Genomic DNA, 15,822 nt, shown 5'->3' with positions numbered 1-15,822 from the left:
ATCTTATATTCATTCAAACAGTTGATGTCTTCACAGAAATTTCTGAGCAATTGTTTCATGTTTTATTCGACGACCATGTACAAAGCTAACTTCAATTTTAAAACGACTTCAGGGAAAACAGGCAGAATTTGCCTTAAGCATCGCATTTGAAATAGTTCAAATCTTCATATGCTAGACTGTGACAATGCCCAGGTCTCGGACCCCAAAGGTAGACTTGGAATTAGAAAAGGACATAAAATAGGGGCAATCATAACTATGGTCTATTCGAAATAATAGTGAACTCACGTCATCAAGATGTTTAATGTATTGCCTGCTGCAATTTGTAAATTAATTTTAGAATCAGACAATAATTTCCTTCTCTTTTTATTAAGTAACCGAACAAGACTGAAAAATCATCCGGTTGTCAAATGTCAGCAAAGTTCTTCAAAATATAATTGTAATAACTACAGGTTATAAACGGGCAAATGTTATTTTAACGCTTTGATTATTTTGATAAATTTCAAATCGCTGCTTTTTATTACTCCGACAATGCACTGAAGTATTGCAGCTGCACTGCATATTAGTATGGAGACAGTCACTTAATTATTTTAAAAAAAGAAAAATATAATCTTGGATTCACCGAAAATAAATAAACCATCCTCCCAAGAAACACTCTTATTAATTAGCTCTATTAGAGATTAAATATATGAAATATATAAAAACAGTGAGTGGTCTATTCAATATAAACATAATACAATCATTTCAGAGGAAACTGTTAGTCTAAAAAGTATCGAAGAGGTCCAATACAACTTTCAGACATTGACTTATACACTTGTTATTTTAAGTTGTGTAATTAGATGAGACATAGATATTTCACAATGGGACTAATATACTCAATGGTCACTCATGGCAAGATGATAATAAAAATAGTGTTAAGATAACAAAAGTTGATGGAAAATGGTAGGAATAACAATTGATTATGTTTTATTAGTCATAACATTTATTAATATTTCATTGCAGATATATTGTGTTTATGCTGGAAACAAAAATGGTTAACAATACCTTCGGTTTGGGTGAGCTTGATCAGATACATTGAAGAAGAAATTGACAATTGATGGAATCGTGAATCGTGAATATGGCAAATGCATTAGGTTCTAAAAATCTAAATCTAAATCTAGTTTTATCAACAACAAGAACTAAGCGTAAAAGGTAAATATGCTCATTAATTCCTTTGATAATATATGCATTAAATGTAATATAATATTAAAATATATTGTACTTGATAAAACTATTTTTGTTTAATTACTTTGTTTAGATTACTATGTTGTATGTCTAATCCAAAATTATTAAAAACTCAGAGTTCATGCGGCAACATTGCGACGTTTTGGCAACATCAATTCAGATGATGTGAGTTCACTGTTTTATTGAACGGACTGTATGTGCCTTGGTTACCAGAAGACTAGTGGTACAAAAACAAATACTGACAGGTTTATTTGTTGGTCCAATTGATCTGAAATATTACTGTTATATAGTACATATGTATGTTATATTACATTTATTTCCGATTTTTGTGTATAATTTTAAGGAAATTTGTTGTTATAAGGAGTTTATCGCCCTTTTTATAGCTTTACATATCTCAGTATGTCATTTCGTCGAAGAAGAGCAAAAAAAGTTTTCAGTGTGTTGAAAATGACTTAATTTGTAAAATATCGAATTTACCGAATAAATCACATATGCGGGAAATTTCTTATTTTTTTTCTTATAGAAGAAGAAAAAGGTAGCTGAAAGTCATCGAATGCTGTATCAAGTGATGGTAACCACGACCCATCGACTTCAACATGTGAATCCTAGTTTCGACGTTTTAAAAATGGTGATACCGAAGACCAGGAGTGTTTTAGGCTAAACATTTTTGAAAACAAGGATTTGAAGGCATTACTCGATGAATGCTCAATTGATGCGTTTGAGCTGAAAACTGTGCGAAAACACAAATAGGAGCAAAAACACAACAATGTTATTCTACAGTATGACAACACTGACACATTAAAATGAGAAGTACTACCCCACCCGCCGTATTCTCCAGACCTTGTTCCTTCTGTTTACTACTTTTTCTGAACAGTACTTCTCTTCTTACGAAGGTATAAAAAAATGTGACAATTCGTGTTTAACCTCAAAATATACATCGATATTTCGAGATGGAATTCGTAAATTGCCTGAAAGATGGGAATAAGTAGCAGCTCTCAATGGACCAAAGTGTCCTTCAATAAAGCTTCAAATTAAAAAAAATCCCTTAAATCTAATTTGTAGGCCTAATATCTGCCCTATTTACTAGATGTAGCTCCTGTTGACTACATTAAATATTTGAGCAGTGCTTTATATCATCTAAAATTACTAGAAATTAGGTTTCTTCATGGATACCGTTAAAATATTAGCCCTTCTAGGCCTCGACTAGAAGTACATAATTAAAGATATTAATTTAATAAACATCATCGTCAGCGTCATCAATTCAAAATCATTGTTCGTCATATCTAACTATCACTAATTATATACTAATATGTAATTTTATATCTATTAGCATTTGTTATTGTTTGAATAACTTTTATGCTGCTTAAAGTTGAACATTGTATTATTATCAAAATTAAGTTTTATAGAAACATTATTGTATAATTATTTGATAAACGATTTTGTTGGAATTACTAATAAAAAATTTGAGTTTGAAATACAACTGCTTACATATCATCTTCTTATAGTTTTACATATTTACTTAGTATCTAATGCCATGCCTTATTGGACATGTGGTCAATCAAAAGTTAATCAACAATACGTAAGCATATCTGTTCCTAAGGAAGTCAACATGAATAGATTTCCTTCCCTTTAGTAAAACTATGATGGACTATATCAAAAGATCTTAGTATATGCAAATTATTATATATTAGATACCTAAAAATTATATATCTACCATTTAATATTTTCGTGTTACATATTTCAATTTATTTATTATGTATTTTAGTTGAATTTCTAAGGTATAATGCCAGTGAATGTCATTCTTTATATGTTATTTTTATACCTCATTTAATTTTTATTATATCCATTTAATGATCAATAACATTTAATTTAAATATACACATAATTAGATTTACTATTTCTTAGGACTCGATCATTGAACAATAAAAAAAACACTACACTATCCATATTAATATAAAAGTAGCGTCCTATAAATAGATGGTAGCAAGATTCTAGACTATAAAAAAGAAACTTTAATAACTGCCATAAAATATATTAAGTATTTTATAGCAAAATAATATTATTAGAGTATTTATCAAAAAGCTCATATTTCCATGTAAGATAGTTAATTTAGTTATAACATTACCGTTTGATTATATAAAATATCATGTCTTTGTTTCTGAAATTACCAAATTTATTTTATATATTATTACTGAATTTTTCATGTCACTATATAATATACAAAATATTTCATATTAAATTTATATAAATTAAATTTGCTTAACCAAATAACATTTAAATATCTATGTAGTTTATTTGTAACGTTAAATGTCAAAACATATAAAATGTCAGCATTTAATATTTGTATTCTATTATATTAAAGGGGTTATATAAAAAGTTCACATTTACCTTTTCTGGTTTTTCTTTCTTCACTGTAATTTTAGTGATGGTCACTTCGTTCGACAGGCGTTTTTCCATAAACATTTAATAAAAAACCAGTGTTTTAGTAATTGAAAATCACGAACTTCACTACTACCAAGTGACGAACTTAAGGTTGTTCAAAATAGCGCAAATTGCGGTTATATAAAACTACGCATATTGAAACGAAATTCGAAAATAAAGCGAGACTAAACCTTTTCGGCCAATGACTGAACAGGAGCGTTGGATATTTTCGTCTGAAGCGCGATCTGAAATCTTCCCGCCAGTTTATTTCAAGGGTATAAAGCGCAAGCTCGTTGTTTCGATACACTTCGCCAATTATTGGGAACGCCAGGTTATTTTATATCTTTTAAGTTAATTAATCAAAACCCTTTAACAAGTGTTTAGTTAGGTATTCTCACTGCAGAATAATAAAGTCAATCAGTAAACAATAACTGAATAGCAATTGGGTGTTAAACAAATTTAATTTTGTTCTATTATATTTCCAATCAAGTTAACTGATGATAGCAACTTTTTTAATGTCATAATGACGTGCTCTTAGAATAAGAAAAAAATGTATTCAAAATGTCTATTAGTTACAACATTATTTTTCAATTTAAATCAAAATTTAATTTATATTTATCACTATATATGACCACTATAAACTAATGTTATTAACATTCACTTGATGTCATTAATGATGATTTTTGATCAGATTATTTAAATTTATTAGGTTAATAAATTAGTACATTGTTACATCAAATCAAATTACTACCTGTTTATTCAATTTCAACTAAAATAAAATAGTTTTATTATTTAGCTAATCCTATATTGTTTTCTAAAGTTCGTAGGCATTTTTGCCCGTATTGCAGATACATTTTAATAGATATTTCATCAGTATGGTGAGAGTTCTGCCTGAATTCTCTTCGAGTCCAATCCTTCAGTTCATCTTGATATTGTTTATCAGGCACCTCTCGAATAGCTCGAAATATCTGCCTATATAGATTTTTTACTTCTTGTTTCAAAATAAACTGAAATAATAGAAAGAATTGGCTAAAGTTAAGAGCGAGGTTATGATATGCAGTAATTACTTACCTGTTGTAAACTTAAAATAGGTTTTAGATTTTTACTCATAGTAAGATAAGAGGTATTTAATGTTAATTAATACTTAGCTTATTATATACATGGAAAAAAATTAACTATATTAATAGTATCGGTGGATGACACTTAACCTAACATTATCAGCTGATAATATAAACAGTGTTTTGAGGGATTGTGGCAAAATAATACGAATAGGAAAAAGTAACATTATTTTTATTGTCTAAAACATTCGAAATGCTGCGTGCCCAAGTAGCAAAATTAAAAATATAGTGAACAACCATATGATCACAGTTGTTACTAAAAGTGATTTTCTTTTACCTAATGTTTCTTTTAGTAACGTTATTCCAATTATTTTAATTATATATTCCCCGTCCATATACATGAACGGTAGAATATTCACAAAGGCCAACCCTAATGAAATTACCACAATGTACTTCATCAATTTTGTTGTTGCATCAGGTAAATTCAGTTCTAAATATTTAAATTTTTTTATGTAAGACGATACATCTATTGTCTGATACAGATCATTAGGATGCCCTATATATATCACGGTTTTCCAGTTATTTAAATTAATTTTAAAGAGAAAAGTGTTATTAGGTAGAACTGGCTTGAAGCAGTATAAATTATTAGGACAATGATGTGGCTTAATGGTGCAGAAATTTGCTGACTTTTCTATGATTGTTCTTACAGGTAAACACACATGTCCAGGTAATTCCAGTTCATCCCGTTCCAAATCGATATACTCAAAACAATTATTCTTTGAATTAGATGGGTCACAACATTGAACAACTCCATTTCCTAGATGCTGTAAAGGCACACTTTCATCTAAAGTATTTATTAGTTCTGACTCAATGCAAATACCAGGTATTAACAATTCTCTATTATTAAGACATGAATACCAGTCATCTTCATTTAGTATCTGGCAGTCATTAATGCCGAATATTACATCATCAGGAGACAGGCCCTTGGAGGACTTCAAAGGGGATTGTTGAGTAACACGAGATACCTGAACACCATGGCCACTTTGGTAAAACGGAGAAAAAATTGTTGGTAAAGAACAATATATTAAGTATGCTAAGAGTGATATAACTAAATTGTGCCAGATACCAGCACAGAATATGCTTAGTTTCTTTTTAATGTTAAGTGTAGTTAGTTTGTCTGTTGGTAATGTTACTGAAGCTACTGGCAAAATAAAATATACATTACAACCTACTTCTTGAATACTCAAATCATATAACACTGCTGCTAAAGCATGACCTGCCTCATGAACAATACTGGAAATAATTAAAGTGAGTGAATAATATCCAAGCTCAGATATTGGCAAATTAACCCCTGGTATTACAACTGTTATTACTGGACTATTATCAGTGAATTTTGGAGCAAAAAAAGACTGAAAGGCACTATAGAACAAAAAACTAACTGATAGCGGAAAGAAAATTAAACTAACATATACACCCAGCAGAAACCATAGTTTCCAAAACTGTGGCCGAAAGTTGCCCCATTTCAAAAAGAGTCTATTCAACGCTTTTGTTTTCCATTTTAAATTAAAGTAGCCAATTTCTAGTCCTAGGCCGTCCAGCAACCTCAGATAGGGATAGTGTGCACAAGACTAAAAATAATTATATTCATAGATTTGTTTACAAAACCATTCAAACACTTACTTTGAAAAAAAAGTCAAAAAATAGCAATACGCCGTAAATAGCGACTATAACTAACAAAGTAACTAAAGTATCCATCTAGAGGACGAATTCTGCCGGAAATAAATGATTTTTATCCATATTTTTTTGCCTAATATAATTTCTAAAGGATCTAAGAGCGTTGCCTTCTAATCATTTTTTAAAAATTAGGTTAATGTTATTTCTTCTGCTTAAAGATTGCTAGGCTTAAACTGATAAATTATTTTTTAGTTCAAATAATTATAAAGAAAATAGGAGGGAATGTTAAAAAATACTACTCATAAAAATACACAAAAATATATTGTTTTAATACAGTTAAATACAAAACGATTTAAGGTTCTTCCGCTCGGATAAATTTCGATTTTACCATCATTACCGATTTTTTTAAGGAATAATTCCCTAGCCAGTGTTCCCAGATCAATCCTCGGAAGTGTTCATTTTCTCTAGGAGTTTTAAAATAGATTCCGTTTAAATTTGATTCGAAACACCTAAAAAATTCAGAAATATAATATAACTTATTCTTTAAATAGAATTAATAGGACAACTAGTTAACTAGTTTCAACTAAATAATATTAACCAGTTTAAATATTATATTAATGTAACAAATTACAAACGTATCATAGGGTTTGATCGTTTGAAAAAGGGAAGGGAAAATACTATTTACGGTTTTATAACGTTTTGAGATACTTTTCAATTCCTATTTATTGGAATAGTTTGTTATTGTTGATAAAATTAGAACCCTGATTAAGTTCACGCTCCCGATTTTATTAACTAGTAACTATTAAATATAATTTACTTATTATATTTAAATATAATATTTTATTAGAATTGAAATGTTAATTAGCTGGACCATGCGGCATCAATCAAGACGTGTAATAGTTAAATAGAGCAATGTTTGATAAATCCAAACACGTGAGTGGACGATATAAGGGTATACAAAAATAAGTTTCAATTTAAATATCTTTTGTTCGAAAGATGTCGGCACTTATGTTTTGAAAATAATTCTCTTAGAGTATCTGTTATATAATGGTACTGCTAAGTTAATTATTTTAAGAAATACGTGTATGAGGGGCTGATTTAAAGTGTAATGAGTAAAGTGCTTACACCATCAAAATGTTATTTATAAAAATAGGACTGGATAGCTATATCGTTGCTAGTGCGAGTGATCTAACAACATCTATGTGATGAAATAAAATGTTTTAATCGAAGAAAACAATTATTTCCATCCCCATACCAAAATGTCTCCGTTATGTATACCACTGCGGAAAAACATTGGATCAACCGCATTTTCATAAAAAAATAATACATGACAATTACTGAAATTATTTGAAATGCTTATTCATCGTAAATATTCAAACTAAAAGGTGTTCATCATCTGTCAAATGCCAGTTTACCTCATTGAAATTTCAATTACTTAAAATATATTACCAGCGTTGATTTTCTACTTGTAGAGAGCTGTAAAAACTTAATTAAGTTGTGTTAATTTGTAAGTAGTAGTTTATTAATACAAACTGTGGATGTTACGTTAATATATAAAATTTTATTTCAACATGAAGTGGAAAAGCTGACGATTTGTGGAAATAATTGCTGTTTTATAAATAGTGCTTTTAACAGTGTTCTGCTTAAATGTATTCTAATAATTCTTTTTTTCATTTTAAAAGGCTATTGACTATTGAGAAAAATTGATATAATATATATTAATCAAAATATTTTTCCATTTTTTTGGCATCGTTGATCTAAAGAATGGGTAATCGGAAGGTGCTATATATTCTATCACACGTAAACTTACGGAAACAATAATTAATCAACTACTAAGTAGTCTAAACGTTTCTTGAGAGATTGGACGGGGTTTTTCTCCAATAAACGTTGTATTTAATTGTTTTGGAACTTTTTCACCGATAGATATCACTGATTAGAATACATGTAAGAACCTAATTTTAAAAAAGCAAAGGGTTAAATATTAGTTAAAGCCAACTATAGCAGAGTGGAGGATATTATATATTATATTCACCTGGTAAACCACCACCCCCCTCCATACGATACTGAACAAGGACAACACTCTGGGGCTTTGTCATTTTTACGATCGTAGGTACTAAAAGCGGCGCCATTATGACTACCCAACGAGTCGGAGGCATTACCCGAATATCCGCCTACACTCAACTTAAATTCTTCGTTAGCTTCACCCACCCTGAAATGATCGTACTCAGCCCACGCAGTGTTACCTTCGAAGTCTTCCAGTTCGATTCGTAGTACTAGGTCTCGATTTCTGGACCATCTAGCCAGGAAATTATTGCCCATCCAGAAGTCTTTCTCCAGGTCACCGAAACCGAACTTGTAGTCGTTCCAGGAGACGTTGAAATCCTGCTGGTTGGTATAATTGTCCCGACGTTGTACTACGGTCCAGGGACCATCATCTCGAATCACACACACCTTCTTCTTGAAGAAACGTTCGTATATAAGCGTAACTACATTAATCGGATACTTGAACACATAGATGCCGCTAAGCTCATTCGGCTCCAGATTATCACAAGACATTTTGTTGGGATCGGTGATGTAAAATATCTGTACAGGGTTAGAACTGAGTCTGGTGGTAATAATAGTTGTTGTAGGAGGTGGTGGTGTTTCAGTTGTGGTCGTCCATACTTGTCTGATTATGTCAGTTGTGCTCTCCGGTATAGGTAGAGTAGTTCTGGGAACAGCATAGTTTGTCCTGTCAAACTTTGCCATGAGCGATTCCAGATATGTACGGTGTTCTTTGAAATAACTATCCAGTATAATGTTAATATGCTGTCCTTGCTGGGTCCAGTAGTTATCTAAAAGGTTTCGGAGCATTTGCTCGAAAGTAGTCTTGTTGCAAGCGTTTTGCACATCGTAATTGATGTTTGACGTATGTCTCTGTAAGTTGAACAATGTCCGTTCGATATCCGCGAGTTTGCCAGTGATATCAGTCAAAATTGGCACCAGAACATTACGTTTTGACGTTAAAACCTTCTTCGCATTAGGATTTTGTTCCAGATTTGACGGAATCTCCAAGTCTCCGCTTCCTTCCGGATATTTAACATCCAGATAATCGTCTGAGTAATCATTTTCTATTTTCTTATGCACCGCATCAAAAATTATGTCAACCTTGGACGAAATGTCGTTAAGCAAGTCCTCGGTGACCTTGGGTAGGCTGCACTTCACCGCATTCTCCTCCAAGTTTTTTATTCTCATCAGATCGTTCTGTTTCCCCACTAGTAGGCGATCCAGTTTGCGTTCTACCAGTTTCAAGGAGCTGAGGATACCGCGAACCGCGAATTCCTCGAACAGGGTGGCTTTGTTAGGTTTGTATTTATTTTTGAGCGATGAAGACAGATCCACTATGGATTCTTCCAGAGTAGTCACTATTTTGGTTAGTCTGTCGATTTTATATTCGGCTGACAGCATCGTGTTCACTTTTCCATCGATTGTCATCAACTTTTCGGAGCCCCTGAGAACAAAGAATAATTTTTAATTTGATATTATTATTTTTTATTAATTACATCTTATATTCAATATGCTTGGTACAATCTTATTTTACAAATTAATTTAGTACTTATTTGTTCTGTTGTACTTGCATTAATATACAAGCAAGGCTTGTACGGGATTAATAAATATATCAGTATGTATTTCCCAAATTAGAATAAAACTAATCTATTTAAGCTACAGTTAAAAATAACAGGTCAATTGAAAAGTCCCCGGCCTACCATACCAAAACACATTATTTTGGCAAAATAATTTTTTTATTCAACATTTTGATGCCATTTTTGTAGTACGATTTGTCCTTTGCTTCAAAATAGGCCTCAGTTTCGGCGAAACCTCTTTCTCTTCTTCTCTTCACCTCTTCATTCGACGAAAATTTCTTCCCAGCGAGCATACTTTTGAGAGGAAGTAGTCGCCGGGGTCCAGATGTGGAGAATACGGTGGATGAGGAAGCAATTTGAAGCCCAATTCATGGATTTTTGCCATCACTTTCACTGACTTGTGACACGGTACATTGTCTTGGTGAAGCAGCACTTTCCTTATCTTCAAATGTGGCAATAGCCGATGTTGATGGTCCTTCCTTCCAAAATAAAAATTATTCCATGCGCATCCCAAAATACAGACGCCATAACCTTGCCAGCCGACTGTTGCGTTTTCCCACGCTTTGGAGCGCTTTTCACCGCTTTTCATCGTGTGCAGTCCACTCGGATGACTGTTGATTGGACTTCGGAGTCATATTTCATCAATTGTCACATATCGACGCAAAAACTCGGGTTCATTACGCTTGATCATCTTGAAACACTGCTCCGAATCATGAACTCGTCATTGTTTTTGGTCTAAAGTGAGCTCGCTCGGCAGCCACTTTATACAGAGCTTTCTCATATCCAAATATTCGTGAATGATATGATGTACACGTTGAGTTGATATCTTTAAAATGTCTGCTATTTCATTCAATTTCAATATGCGGTCATTCAAAATAATTTTGTTGATTTTTTAAATGTTTTCTTCGGTAACAACATCTTTTCTCTTTCTCAATTCAACGGCGTCCACTGCGTTCACCGTCTTCGGTGCTCATTTCACCACGTCTAAATTTAGCATACCAATCCTTGATATTTAATTTTCCTGGGACAGTGTCCGCAAACTGGGCATAAAGCCAAGTTTTTGCTTCAATTGTATTTTTTCCCTTTAAAAAGCAATATTTTACCAACACGCGAAATTCCTTTTTATCCATTTTTTTTTCACAATAATAAAAGTTGCTTCACTAAAAATGCTATAATTCACAAACTAATGATCCGACAGCTGTCAAATTTATACACGCTTTCTTTTGAGGGTTAGGGCTAACTAAAATACATATGGATTTAATTCTATTAGTGCCATCTATGTGTCAGGCCAGGAACTTTTCAATTGAACTGTTACACTTATACACTGAATTACTTCGTGTGGCTTGATTAGCTTCAATCTTCTGATTTCCTGCGTGTTGTCCAGTAGTTGTATTGCTTTTACGTTGCTGTGATTAGGGCGAAATCTTTGATCGCTTCGTGTATCCTCTTGGTTTCGAGGCCAACGCGCAGCTGTTTGTTGGTATGATGAGAAATGTTGTTGGTATGAGAAACTTGTTTTGGGTCCGTTGGATTACTAGTTGGTTTGGTGTTTTAGTGTAACCCCATAGGTCCAAATAGGCTTTATGAGTGACTGATAAACAAATATCTTTGATTTTAGATTAATTTGAGAGTATCTTCCGACTAACCAGTACAGTTGCTTGACTTTGAGAATCTCTATCTCTAATTTGCGCGGCTTTTTGTTTCAGATGATGTTTTTTTACCTACTATCAAGATCTTCCGTCAAGTGATATAATTAAGTTTTTGTCAATTCGCCGCACGGCAAAATTAACATAGACAGATTTGGAGCTATTAAGCTGTATTTTCCAGTCTCTAGCCCATTTGTGTATATTGTCGACCGCTACTTCTAATTTTATTTTATGTCAACATATTAGGTGCTTGCATGTATGACAATCAGAAGGTACTATTTCTGGTGATTATGCTATTTTTGCCAGAACTTTCCATTCGAGCTGCAACAGTGTATTCGTCACAGTCAAATACAAACAAACATGCGATCCAGCGTTGACATGTAAGAGTATAACATTGCGTTAATCCATGCTATTACTGGTGCTTTTTTGCAACTATATGTCGTTCAATTTGTTCAATTGATGTCAATAAATATCTGTAGTACAAATACACCTTGCACCAGCAAATGTTTTAGTACTTAATGGGTACGTTCCCTTTATTTACAGCATATTTATAAATATTATTTGTTGGAATTAATTATCTTTTATAATAATTGGGTAACATAGCGTAATACATTTTACAAAATATCACATAGATAATAGAGCATTTTATTCTTATAATCTATTATCTGCGATATAGTTATATTTCAGATCATTTTGTCCGGTTAAAGAATTACAAATATCCGAAAAAATCCGAATTAACGAAATTGTTTTTTTTTTATTTTAAAGACCCATGTATTCCATTATGTATAGATTATAATTGAATTCAAATTGAATATTCTACGAGTAAAGGCCCATATAAGACCAGAAATAGCCAGAATAGCTTAAAAATTTCAGCGGTAAAAATTAGATGACAAAATATATGTCAAAATATTTATACATTAACATCGATCGAAACATCGATTGTTTTTCATATTTTCAGAGTTTAACCCTTTAATAATAGCTCTTAAGAGGATTTTTCGACATTTAAATTATTTTAGAGTTATTTGAAAAGGTTTTTTAAATATGTTTTAAAGTCTTCTTTTTATCAACGAGGGTTTACTTGGACTGGACCTACAGTTTTAACGTGGGCTCCGAACCACGGCCCTCGGCATTAAGTCTACCGATTGGCGAGTGATTGAGTTAGAAATCATTCCAGAAGATCCGGTCTTACCCAGCCTGGTTACTGGCCTGACTGGGATCATTTTCCTTGTCGGATATTGCACTCTTGCGTAGGACAATCACAAATATTAAACAATAACAAACATAGATTTACGACCATGCCCCAGTATGATTCGAACCCGCGACTATCACAACAGCAGGAGAACCGTCCTGTTACCTAATGCCACTACGCCAACCCAGTCAAAAAAACGAAATTTTTTTTTCGAGGGGGTTGACATGATGCCTTTACTGAATTGATTTTTTAAAACTGACTATTTTAAAGAAATTCGTAAAGGTTAAAAAATTTAAAAAATCTCGTTTTTAGAAAAAAGTTGTGTCTTTTTTGTTCTTTTGTGGAATGCGTCTATTTTTCTTTGAAAAATGGGAGAGTATAGTAGCTAGCAATGGATAACTTTATTAATATTTTGATTTGAGGTTTACGCGGTTATTCATGTTTGAATTGTTGACTTTTGAATTGGAGAATCTTTTACTGAAGAGCAGACTACTTCATAGGGACACTTAAGAAATACAACAAAAAGATCCGGTAAAGACAGAAGAAGATACGGTTCAAAAAAAGGTTCCACCTTTAAGTCAGTAACAAAAATATTCCTATGTTACGTTCATGAAGGTGGTAAACGATGGAATTGGCTTGGAAGTTCTTCTTAGATACCCCTCGTGTAACTGAAAAAACGTTTTTAATATCAATTATTTTGGCAACGATTCGACTACAAAATGTAGTTGCACTTGCAGTTGCTTCATCGGATGTAGCTAAGTTATTGGGCGGACGAATAGCTCATTCAACACTCAAGCAGCGTTGGATATGTATACTGATGAAGCTTCAAATGGCAACCTTTCGGTGAACTCTACAGTTGCTAAATAGTTGCAGCAAAGTAATTTGAACGCAAATGATGGATACACAATGGCACCCAAAAAGTCTTAGGCAAATAGTACAAATTATGAATCTAAATATAAATTAATGGTTATGCTAGGAGACTTCCGGAAACCAATGAAAATAACGACTCTGGTGGCTGTTTCAATAGTGTCAATAGTGTGTGTTTAGCCACTGATACAATATAATCCAGTAGCTTCTTTTGAAAACTTAAGTGCGTTGAAATACAGGCACACAACGTTTATTGGTCTAATAACAACGATTTTTTGTAAACTGTAATCGATTGCCGTGTTATAATTGAATGAAGCTCATTGGAGATTAAGCACAACATGTTTATGTTATTCATTTCGAATTAATCGATTCCAGTGAAATTGAGTTCGCGTTTCGACTAACCTACGTGAGTTTGATTTGCTTGTATATATCTTTGAATTGCAGCACTGCAATTCTGGGACCTAAGTGGGCACATCTAGTTGCTGGCATTTTTAAGAACCAATTTCAAAGGAAATAACAAATTAACTCCCTTAATGTACCTGTATAACTATATGTACCGTGTGGTGTGAGTCTCAGAACGTACTAAAAATCGATGTTTACCAAAATTTTCAATATAAGACGTTATTGCAGTGAACCAACTTCGATGAACAAAAAAATTATTACTTAACTTAATTGAATTATTAAAAAAATATTACTCAAAACTAGATTCATGAAATTATCAGATCGAATAGAAGTTTTCTGAACTTTTATAAATTTCTGCATCATTTTTCTAATATTGTTTTTAATGTAAGAACCTTCTATAAGGTATTAGAAAACTCAAAAAAAAAGATTAATGAAGTCGGAAAACTCTTAACTCTCTCAAAAAGAAATGTGTCAGATTAAATACGAACTTGTCCAAATTAAAAAAAAAAAATCTATAAGATATTTGCTCGATAAGGATAAACTTACTTGCTGAGTATGTCCATCTTTCTGTCCAACGAGGCCAGCTGATCATTCCATGCAGCTACATGAAGTTGAAACGTATCCCACACGTGGGCCCTTTCTTGCAAATTGTGGATGTTGCTATCGATGCTAGACAGTGTCGAGGCAGTTGAAGTGACCCTAGGTTCCAATGACGTTATAAAGAGGGTATTCCATTTTTCCCATTGATCTAAGAATGGAAATTTTATGAGTCATCTGGTTTTTTAAAAAATTAAAAACGAAATTACGCAGGATTTTCGATTTACATTGACTTTGATCTATTTAAAAATTAAATAAAGTTGTTTAATAGCGCGTCATAAAATATGTTCAATGTTATAGTTTGGAGATAGCCAGGAGTTCCTAAATTAATTTTAATGGTTATTAAATAATCTACGCGTTTGGCTGCTATTATTAATAGTTCACTGTAGAGGAATTATTAGCGATTTTTTCTCAGAATTGCCATAAGTGTGACATTTGAAGTTATCGTTTTTTTAATAATAATTAATTAAGATATCGCTGTTTTCCTACAATATAGTTTAACGGTAAGTAAATAAGATGATAGATGCAATTTAATAAACTTTAATAAGACGATTTTATCCCTATTGTAAATTTATTGGTTAATCGAAATTTACCAAACGAAGAAGTTAGTTGTTGAAATTAATTAAAAGCTTATAGAGCGTATGGTAAGATTAATTTAAGTGAAAGTGTGAGTTGTTTCAAGAAATTAAGCATCTTGGCAGTAAAGTTCGCTTGATTTTATAGCTCAAATCGGTCGAAACTACTATGGTTATACTAGGTTATCAAAACCAAAGTTACCAAAATTCGTGTAAAGCTGTGTAACATTGTTACGAATGTTCGGAACAATATTATAAATTAAATGTGACTGTAAAAAATATTGAAGGTTGATAAAAATAGATGTTCAGCCAAAAATAATAAATGTTGCGCAAGCTCACAAGTCTTCGTACATTTCAATGTTGAAAAAGAGATTTACCAGTGAAAATATTGTTGCCAAACAACCTGATAATGTTGAAAGTTTACTTCCACTTGTACCGGAAAAATTCCTGAGCTTAATCTTTTTGTATAAAAGAGATTATGGTAAATACAGCTGTAAGTTGGATTATTTTATTCGTTAGCATGTACCAATTGTCAAGGCCGTGCTTCAA

General features: G+C 32.2%; 4 protein-coding genes across 5 annotated transcripts in view; all 4 read right to left on the bottom strand.

The window, feature by feature from the left end:
• Sobp (Sine oculis-binding protein) overlaps window positions 1-3,822 on the bottom strand; it is a 42,990-nt gene extending 39,168 nt beyond the window's left edge. Inside the window, exon 1 of the mRNA XM_076397150.1 lies at window positions 3,610-3,822. Coding sequence (XP_076253265.1) covers window positions 3,610-3,684 — 75 coding nt within the window. The 5' untranslated portion in view covers window positions 3,685-3,822. The remainder of the gene's footprint in view (window positions 1-3,609) is intronic.
• Window positions 3,823-4,427: 605 nt separating this feature from the next.
• LOC143191779 (LYR motif-containing protein 2) lies at window positions 4,428-4,873 on the bottom strand. The gene is made up of 2 exons (XM_076397161.1): window positions 4,714-4,873; window positions 4,428-4,649 (listed from the first exon to the last, which is right to left on the bottom strand). The coding sequence occupies exons 1-2, from the start codon at window positions 4,750-4,752 to the stop codon at window positions 4,431-4,433; spliced, it is 258 nt and encodes an 85-aa protein (XP_076253276.1). The 5' UTR covers window positions 4,753-4,873; the 3' UTR covers window positions 4,428-4,430.
• Window positions 4,874-4,915: 42 nt separating this feature from the next.
• S2P (membrane-bound transcription factor site-2 protease) lies at window positions 4,916-6,572 on the bottom strand. The gene is made up of 2 exons (XM_076397145.1): window positions 6,381-6,572; window positions 4,916-6,328 (listed from the first exon to the last, which is right to left on the bottom strand). Exons 1-2 carry the CDS (start codon window positions 6,453-6,455, stop codon window positions 4,940-4,942), a joined length of 1,464 nt encoding a protein of 487 aa, XP_076253260.1. The 5' UTR covers window positions 6,456-6,572; the 3' UTR covers window positions 4,916-4,939.
• Window positions 6,573-6,678: 106 nt separating this feature from the next.
• LOC143191767 (uncharacterized) overlaps window positions 6,679-15,822 on the bottom strand; it is a 17,109-nt gene continuing 7,965 nt past the window's right edge. For both annotated transcript variants that reach the window (XM_076397141.1, XM_076397140.1), the window contains exons 2-4: window positions 14,648-14,849; window positions 8,407-9,864; window positions 6,679-6,883 (exon numbers count right to left, since the gene is read on the bottom strand). In XM_076397141.1, coding sequence (XP_076253256.1) covers window positions 6,727-6,883; window positions 8,407-9,864; window positions 14,648-14,849 — 1,817 coding nt within the window. In that variant the 3' untranslated portion in view covers window positions 6,679-6,726. The remainder of the gene's footprint in view (window positions 6,884-8,406; window positions 9,865-14,647; window positions 14,850-15,822) is intronic.

This window comes from Rhynchophorus ferrugineus, unplaced genomic scaffold (genome assembly GCF_030347505.1).
Source record: "Rhynchophorus ferrugineus isolate W39M unplaced genomic scaffold, kcgeb_rfMv2 rfM2, whole genome shotgun sequence".
Lineage (NCBI taxonomy): Eukaryota > Metazoa > Arthropoda > Insecta > Coleoptera > Curculionidae > Rhynchophorus > Rhynchophorus ferrugineus.
This window is presented reverse-complemented; position numbering and strand designations above follow the sequence as displayed.

Bases quoted from the DNA above. Each gene is read 5' to 3' on its own strand.
- S2P (XM_076397145.1), bottom strand. From the start codon at position 6,455: ATGGATACTTTAGTTACTTTGTTAGTTATAGTCGCTATTTACGGCGTA. The intron at 6,329-6,380 runs GTAAGTGTTTGA...AATTATTTTTAG, and splicing joins TTTTTGACTTTTTTTTCAAA to TCTTGTGCACACTATCCCTA.
- LOC143191779 (XM_076397161.1), bottom strand. From the start codon at position 4,752: ATGAGTAAAAATCTAAAACCTATTTTAAGTTTACAACAG. The intron at 4,650-4,713 runs GTAAGTAATTAC...CTATTATTTCAG, and splicing joins CTATTTTAAGTTTACAACAG to TTTATTTTGAAACAAGAAGT.